The following is a 9,440-nucleotide window of genomic DNA, read 5'->3' as shown; positions in this document are numbered from 1 at the left end:
TGATACTTTTCTTTACAAATATAACCTGTGATGAACTGATATTTTTTAACCTGATGCCAGTGATCAATTACCCAGGTGCCTGGTTTATTAAATGTTCATTGAATGAATCAACAAGTAATAAGCTGCTTCAGTGGTCTTTAAGTGTTGAATTATATAAGCAGTGACTATATTGAAATGACCCTGACTAAGATGGGCCTGTTATGAACTCGGGTGGTTCAGGTGTGAGGGCGAGGCATTGTTCAGGCGGAGAAGAGAATGTGGACGACCCACTTGCGGCCCGAAGGACAAAATGGGGTTTATTAACAAAAACAGAAAACACCAAAAACAAAAAGGACCACGAGGGGTCAAAGTAGATGGGGATAAACAGGGCAGGTAAGCATACACAAATATCCAACAAACACAATCAACGAACCACTAACCACTGGGGAACTGAACTGAGGAAGTGACTTAAATACTGAAACTAAACTGGGTAACAAGTAGGGGTGTAACAATACATCGATTTGTATCGATATATCGATTCAACGGAAAACGATCCGATGCATCGATGTGACCGCATAAATATCGATACATGCGTTTTTATTTTCTGGCCTGTTCCAGTATTGTTTTCATGATCCACTCCGACGAATACATGGTCTACACCAGGGGTGCCTAATATGTTGATCGTGATCTCCTGGTCGATCGCAAAGGTAGTGTGGGTAGATCGTATGGCATAAAAAATAGAGGATGGATGACGCGTTCAACCGCACCAGCTGCTGCAAGCTACCGAGTCGCCTAGTTAGCCTCCAATTTATTTCTACTAAACTTAAGAAAGGGTATAAAAATGAATGGGGGAGCTGGACCAAGTAAGAAGCCTCTAGCACACGAGAGGGTCATACGAGCAGGTCATGAACATACTTTTTGTTACACTTTTGTATTTGTCTGGAGAAGACTTGATTCAAAATAAATTATTCACTGTGTTAATCTGCATCCATCCAAAGTTTTTATTTTTTCCTTATTGCACTTTATTTTGCTTGATTTATGGGACATACTTGACTACACTAGATTTTGTTTACAGTTCCCAATAAAATATTAAATGCTAATTATATTTGCCTTTTTTAATCCATTGAAATGTAAAGGATTGTGTGAAATTTCGACTACTATCCCCAGTATCGTACTGAATCGCATCGTATTGTAGGAATTTCTGAGGTATTAAAAAAAAATCGAACCGTTGGCTTAAGGAATCGATACTGTATCGTATCGCGAGGAAAGCTGTGATTTACACCCCTAGTAACAAGATTAACACAAGGCAGTGGCCTGTACTACGAAGCAGGGTTACTGGCTTATCGGGGTCGGATTTAAGGTAGTCTGTGAGCGAATGTAAGTGAGCGAATACAAAGTCCATTTGAACTGTGGTACCTTAAATCCGACAAGTTACCCCAATAAGCCAGTAACCCTGCTTCGTAGTACAGGCCACAGGTGAGACTAATTAACAAAGACTGGGAAAACAGGCCACAGATGAAACTAATAATTAAATCAAGGGACTGGGAGGGGAAAACTAAGACACTGATAGAAAAAAGGAAACAGAATCTAACACGTGGGAAATAAAAACCGATAAAACACAACTAAGGCTCAAAACAAGATAAACTGATGCAAAATCACAGGACTAAACTGATACAAAAGAAACCTTAGGAACAAAATACAAAAACAGAGGAAGCAGGATTCAAACACAAGACAGAGGGGATCACAGGCAGCCACACGTTCAATGCTTTGAGCCATGTGGCCGACAGGGAGCAGACAAAACACAAAGACTGACAACACGAGGGACTGGATGACCAGCGACACCTGCTGGCCAAACGGGGAAGGGACACAGAGTGGAACAGGAGCTGACCCTGACAGGGCCACAATGGATGGATGGATGGATATATATAAGAATGAGAATTCAACTGACTATTATCAGTTTTTAGACTGACGACCAGTTTATTGTAGTTTATCAAAAATAAACAATGGGAGTGATGCAAAAGTATCTGAGTGTTTCAGCAACAAGGTAAGAATTTTTATTTGATTTATATCATTCCAACCATTCAACCATTCCATACAGTAATTAACAAAGAGGGTAATTAAGGCACCCTGTGCCATGAGGTGATTTTGATGCTGATTTAGACACTTAAAGTCTGCTACAGCTCCAAAAATGTGGTTGTACTCATGCAGTTCTTACAAGCTTTACAGTATTTTCAGGGAGATATTAACACACACACATTATTCCTTTGCTCTCACACGGCAGTCAAAGAATCCCTGCTTAATGATACTTTCATTTGAATTTCTATTACCAATCTACAGGGATGGTAAATCCAACTCATGAAATCAAAATGTGGGGTGGCATAGCAGTTAGGGCTGCTGCCTCACAGCAAGGAGGTGCTGGGTCCTTTCTGTGTGGAGTTTGCATGCTCTCCCTGTGTTCATGTGGGTTTCCTTCACAAAAGCATCTAGGGTAGGTGGATTGGCAAGTCTAAATTGGCTGTGTGTGTGCACCCTATGCTGTATTGGTAACTGCCCAGTGTTGGTTCCTGGGATAGGCTCTGTGACCCTAGTTGGGGTTCAGCAGTTATGATGATGGATTGAGATGAAGAATATGGAAAGTTTAGGCCTAGATTCTCCAGAAGACCATGTGTTTGTTTTACCACTGAGGATATGGGGTAGATGCAACCAAATAATAAAATGTGTAGGTGTGGAAGTGGGAGTTTTCCCAGTTCATTCTATATAAGTATATGTATATGTTTGCTCAGGAGAGTTCATATATACCACGTGTGTATTTTTTAAGTATAGGTGAGAATGACACTACAGTGAACATTTACATACTACAGTATTATAGTATTAAAACTGGCACACAACCAATTGCACTTTCAGGAAAGCAACATGGCACTTAGCTTTCAGCCAGTCAATGGGCTGTCACAGAGAGAATAGAGGAAAACATCCACATCGGCTAGGCTGTACGATCAATGTCTGATACGCTGAAACCCGCCCAGCTGCATTCCCTATATCCTCTGCACTGAGTATGCAGAAATAGGAAGAAAGGTTGGGGGGCTTGTCACGTGCCTTGATTTCGACGTTGAAAAGGCAGGGGGAAGGGGCTGCGGAAGGGTACAACTGGACATCCGAAATAAGAATTCTTAAATATCCACTGAAAACCACGGGGCTCCGCCGATACAGCAGACGATGAAAAGCGCAATGTGGCATCACAAAAACAAACGCAACGCTGCGGCGTGACGTCAAATCCAGGGCGATGACTGTCAGCTTCAGCATCTTGCGCGGCGCACTAGTTCGCCCAGCGGAAGCATAGAGCGCTGTGCACGGTTGCACTGAGTGTGGGACTGAATGAGACTAGTGAATCAGATTGATACCAACACAAGCCGGACGGCGTTTTAAAACCCGTTTAATATTTTGCTTATAGTTTTTTTATATATATAAATACTATAAGCCTAGGGAATAGCCTGTGTTCCTTGTGTCCCCTTTTCCCCCTTTTTCTCCTTTCTTCTTTTTCTTGTAGCAAAAGCTGAAGGAATGGCACAGATACTTCCAATACGGTTTCAGGAACATCTGCAGGTAAGATTGAAGAACAATAACGTGTAACCCCGTTTTGGCCGCGTGCGGTCCCCGTGCCCTGCCCTTCCGCGCCGCGCCGCGCTTCAGCTCCTTTACCGTGGTAAGATTAACATTTACAGTGTTGCCCGGCGCCTGTTTTAGCCCAGGGCCTAGCTAGCTCCATTTGGGATGATGACTTGTAAAAATTGAACAGTTAGCTGTTATTGTGTGCCGTCAAAAGGGTGAACACGCTCTTTGTATTAAAAAAAGTTTTATTTATGGATTTCATTTAATGCGCATACGGGACACTGGTCAAAATTTCAGCAAGTGAGGCGTTTTATGGGCCAAGATATTAAACGGACACATCATTCCTGATGAATGACACTTTGAAAGGTGGACCAAAAGGCGACTTTACTACCAGCTCCCAAATGCTGCTTATTCATTTAATTAAATTCTTTTTTTGCTCTTGGGGAAACCGATCAAGTTGCAGCCGGAATAGACGTGATAGGGTTGAGGGTGAATCATTTTTTCTTTTTAGAAAAGATAAATCAGCTGTATGATAACAGAAGTACCGCTCACTTGCGTGGTCTCTCTGGTTTATTTGAGTTGGTGGTCTTTTTATCTTCCTTTTTTTGGGGAAAACCACTGGCTCAGCAATTTTAAATTATGCAGATTTATTTTTTTAAAGGTTCAAGTGACTTTTCTAGGTTTTATGGTTTCCTTTAAAAAAATAAATGTTAAAAATGTTTGACTTGTGGAACTGTCCTGTAATTTTTTTTTTCTTGTGCTGGGCCAGTTGTTACCTTACAGGTATATATCCTATACTTCAAATTTAATTTTATAATTTTGTATAGCAACATCCAGAATGCAGGCAAGTGGGTTGTCATGAATTCAGTAGTAATGTATTAATAGTAAACACATTTAACATTTTAATTTTCCAGTAGATAGTGGCTGAAACAAGTCTTGTCCTCTGAAAGTCTGTTGCATCAGTTAAAATTCTGAATTGTCCTTATAGAGATTACAATTATCATCATTGGTTGAATGTAGTGTCTGTAGTCGTGGTGATCAAATTAAGTGGGATTGCTCTATTGCATTGTGTACTGCAACACTTCAGACTCAGTTTTTTTCTGCTTAGCTGTGTCAGCAGATCTAGTCTCCCCCCCCATCTCCCTGGATCACAGCATGTCAAGAGTGTTGTGTTCAGCTGGAAAGTGCACCTCAGCTGGGCTGTTTCTTAGATTTAACCAGTGGTTGCTGTAGTAACAGAGGGGGGTAGAAAATAACTCGGGCATAGTGGGGGTCCACCCTCCCCAAGGCCTTTTAGTACCCATCTAAGCAGCTTGCTTCAGTTTGTCTCAGTAATTAAGCAGAATTTGAATGGCTTACTACATTTACCATGCCTTCCTTCTTTATATCTGAAGATCTTCTACTTAATCAATGGTGACTAGTTATCATTAATACCTGAACTGGTTATGAAATGGTATACCCATTTCATTTGTTTCTCTGAACTTCTAGTGAGTTTCAGGCAGAGCTGGTGGGTTGTAGGCAGCTGACAGGTAGCATTTAGCCTTAGCTTATGACAAAGTATGTTATTCCAGTGGAGTAAAAGTTTGTGTTTTGGTTTATGTTGAGGTTAGTTACTAGCAAGCTGTTGTAATATGTAAAATGGTTGGTGTAGCTAGTTAGATTTTCTGCTGTTATATGTACATGCACTAATTGTACGATCTGGTGTGGTCATAGAATTTCAGGATTTGGTGCATATGCTGTTTTCCCTCTAGAGTTCTGCCCTGAGCTATTTTTCTTCTGTCACTTTTTAATGGCACTGTTGGTGTGAAGCTAAATGCTAACGTACCTGTACTATTTAATTCTCATCTAGCCTTATTTTGTCCATCACTGTTTGGTGGAAGGATTCATTGCCGATTGTAGAATATGTCAGTCAAAATGGACATTGTTATATCCTTGCTGGGTAGACACAGCTTCCTGATGAATGATGTCACATGACTTGTCAGTATTCATGATAATATAGAATGAGTGGCTGTTCTCTCTGAATGTTTTTAATCTATAATTTTAATTTAAAGTTAATTTCTTAACTATTTTTAAGCATTGCAAATAAGAAGATAAATTGATTAATATACTTCTGAAGACTATTCTTCTAGTTTCCTTTTTATAACAATATTAAATTGCAGATCTTTTAACGTACTTTTAAAATCCTTGTCTTGATGTATTTCCATGAGATTTTACATTAGTCCTGGTGTTAGTTTGGAACGTGAAAATAATAAAGGTTCATGGCATTAATTTAAAATTTGTTTTTGAAAAGATGAGCCTCTTGTGCATCAGTCAAAAATGAAACTGCCTTCAAATGTTTACATGTAAATAATAGTGTTGCCATCCATTTTTTAGTATTTACTAATTCTGTGCCTTTATTGGTGTTAGTGCAAAGACTGGTGGACCTTTCAGTACAAGCTTTAGATTATTTTTTTTTTCTTCTTATTACCAAATCCAAAATGTAAGAATATCATTTATATTGACAATTGGATGTAACGCATAGAGTTGATAATTACATTTGTGTGTACAAATGCTGATGGGCATATGTTAAATATGGTGAGGTTTTGCAAAGCCTGAACTTTAGTTGGCTGTGGAAACACATCTGTGGAATTTGCAGACTAAGGGCTTTGGGATGCATTCGGTTTTTCTCCTTTCTTGGCAATGTTTTTAGCCCTTCTCGTTACTACAAAGTGTATTTCTGTCTTCCTATTCATGCAGTGATGGCTAAGTCTCTTGACAACTGCAGTGTCCTGCTTCCTTTTTATGCAATCCCCTTGCATATTTAACTCATCTGATGTTTTTCCCCCTTTGCTTTTGGTGGTGCTCTGCTTCATATTTTAGCTGTAGAACGTTGAACGTTCATAGTGCTGCAGTTAATTGGGTAAAAGGATTGCTTTTGCTAATCTGTGTTACAAGGCAGCTAACATCACCTCACATTATTTAGGTCTAGCATTCACAATTAAGGGTTCGTCAGCATATCTCAGATGGTATCTAACCTGGTGTACCATCCTGTGATGTGAATGTATTAATTTTAAAAGAATACAAATGCAAAAGTGTAGAAAATTAGGCAGTTGTAAGACAGAACTACTATCCCAGATCCCAATGCTGTTGCCTGTAGGCTAAGGGCATACCTGCCTTGTATTGTGCTTGAGCATGACTGCCCCCCCAGCTCCACTCCCTCGCTGGCCTGTGTTCACATTGCACTTAATGTTCCTGGCCTGACCACGCTTTTGCCATCATTGTGTGACATTTTTGTGTTGATGAAAACGTACAAAGGATAGCGCTATCGTACACCAGAATGCAATTCGTCATTAATATCCTTATGCTGTGGCTTATTTGGAGTCACTTTGGGCCTGATGATACGCAGACTTATCAAGTATGTAACGCAGCAATTATTTATTTGTGCCGCACCAATAAGAAGATATCTGAGTTTGTGCAGACTAGTGTTGATGTTAAGTCAGTGATTTATTTAAGGGATCTTATAATATTGCAGGATCTTAACATAGCCTGTTTGCTACATTATAAGATCCTCACAGTAGCATGTTTATACCTACAGGTTATTAGGATACACTGTGTTTTAAGCACTTGGATAGTAAAGCATAATGTGCTGTGTAGAAGTTTTTTATGTTTATTGAGCAGATGAATGGAAGAAAACAGAAGAAACTGCTGTAACCTTTATGGGCGCTTATATTATCTGTTCACTATTTTTTTTTACAGTGGAGAGTAATGGTGATGAGTTACGGAAGAAATACATTTTACATTTTTACGTGCTTGCATGTTTTTATTTTTTTCTTTGTCAGTGCACCGCACTCTCGAAATCCATATAATGAATTGTATCCATACTGATCCCCCTAGATGCGACCTGTACAGCTTATCTGATCTGTTCCTTACAGGTTCGGGTCATGTGTAGTGTACATGTGCTTACGAGTGTCAGTTGCATCATTGATGTAGTGACTGTGTTCTGCACCCAGGCATGGTTAGCAATCACACGACATCCATACTGAGTCCAATTAATCATACTCTGGCCCAAGCGGGCCAGGGAACAGTGAAGCGTACTGCACCCGAGCTCGGTACAGAACAGTCACACTAGCCAAACGAACTGGACTTTGGGGATCAAACCTGCTCGGGCACTGTACGAATCGGCTAGTGTGAGCACACCCTTTTTTGGAACTGCAGCTGATTCATTGTAATCCCCCCCAAATCAAGGAATGACCTTTAGTTTTATTCTGGTGAAGTGTTTTAAATCTGTAATCGATGGGTAACTACTTGTTTGCAGAACAGTTTTTTTTTATACTGTCCGTGTTGATATCTAATAGTATCATCCCCAACAATTTGTTTGTTCACAGTCTCTTCATTGTTACTGTGCTAGAGTGCCTATGATTACCCCAATTTATTTATTTTTAACCAACAGAACATTTTTAGTCGAGACCAAACTCATTGTGCCTGACTTCAGTGCCACAAAAATATAAAATGTTAGATTGTGGTAACTTATTTAAATTAAATTGTATTAGAAGTGCAGAGGATTAAATTGAACTGCAGGAAAGCCTGCAGGAATTATGCTAGGAACAAGGTTTATCTGCAACATGAATTCCAGATAGATAAATCTAATGAACTTACACAAACATAATTGCCTAATTGTGCACATGCCTGCATTAAAGCATTGCATAAGATTAGAGTGGATTTCTAGAAAAATGTGCTGTGACATTTCAATATTAGTTTAAATACTAGAACTCATGGCCATAAGTGGAATTTAGCGGGAGAACATTTTAAAACAAATTTGAGGAAGCACTTCTTTACACAGCATGTAGTTAGAGTATGGAATAGTCTTCCTGCTAGTGTAGCGGAAGCTAAAACCCTGGGTTCCTTTAAATCAGAGCTAGATAAGATTTTAACAACTAGCTATTAGTTAAGTTCTCCCCAAACAAGCTTGATGGGACGAATGGCCTCCTTTCGTTTGTATATTTCTTATGTTCTTATTGTGTGTATGTAAGGGATATTTCATAAAGTTTGTGTATCTGAATGAGCATTGTGATTAGAGATGCACCGATCCGATATTCGGATCTGTATCGGCGCCGATCCAGACCTATTTGATGGGTCGGGTATCAGCCATGCGTGACCGATCCATGTCCTGTACTTACTTAAGTTTTTGGCAATCTCTAAAAAGATAGCTCCGATTTCATGTTAAATCTATTTGTACAATCTATCGCACGACAGCTCTTTCCCATTTTACATTTTTTTTTTTGCGGCATTCAGATTAAACGCTAATGCTGCCCCTCAGTCTATTTTGCTACTCAGTGGGTGCGAGTACAGTGACTTCCGCTTGCTGTGACGTCATGCACATGCCCTTCGCAGTACGAGGAGCATAAGACAAGACTTGACGATCTGGGAGTATTTTACGCTTTTAACAGAAACCAGTAGCACAGCGATTTGCTATCTTTGTTAAATAAAGTTTTGAGAAGTGGGAATAGCGTTTAATGAACAATCCCACTTAACAAAGAGCATGCAACTGTGCGAGGAAAAAAAGAAATGGATGATTTGGGAGTCGCTAACTTGGACGCTAATTCCCTCCCTGTTTAAGGGGGGACCTTTTTCACTGCTGCACCACTAAAAATGTACCACGAAAGATCAGAAACGGAAGATGTAGCTGACGCTAGAGTTGAAAATAATGAGACACTGCAGTTGTCAAAAATTCACCACACTTCACACAGCACCAATACAGCGCAGACACACGTGCACGCACACACTCGTGCAGCCCCTCCCCTCCTCTCAGTAGCTGCTGGACGCATTCGCCCCGTTTAACACGCACATACCGAGTTGGCTGAACATGGCATATACTG

General features: G+C 40.0%; 1 protein-coding gene across 3 annotated transcripts in view; it reads left to right on the top strand.

The window, feature by feature from the left end:
• Positions 1-3,120: 3,120 nt before the first annotated feature.
• Positions 3,121-9,440, top strand: part of cltcl1 (clathrin, heavy chain-like 1) — a 61,709-nt gene continuing 55,389 nt past the window's right edge. For 2 of the 3 annotated variants that reach the window (XM_023832278.2, XM_023832275.2), the window contains exon 1: positions 3,122-3,579. In XM_023832278.2, the coding sequence (XP_023688046.1) occupies positions 3,538-3,579 (42 nt within the window). In that variant the 5' untranslated portion in view covers positions 3,122-3,537. Of the gene's footprint in view, positions 3,580-9,440 lie in introns of all 3 variants that reach the window. The other variant, XM_072709124.1, reaches the window with a different exon arrangement.

This window comes from Paramormyrops kingsleyae, chromosome 2, assembly GCF_048594095.1.
Source record: "Paramormyrops kingsleyae isolate MSU_618 chromosome 2, PKINGS_0.4, whole genome shotgun sequence".
NCBI classification, from domain to species: Eukaryota; Metazoa; Chordata; class Actinopteri; order Osteoglossiformes; family Mormyridae; genus Paramormyrops; species Paramormyrops kingsleyae.
The sequence above is the reverse complement of the archived record's forward strand: the minus strand, read 5'-3'. Positions and strand labels throughout refer to the sequence as shown.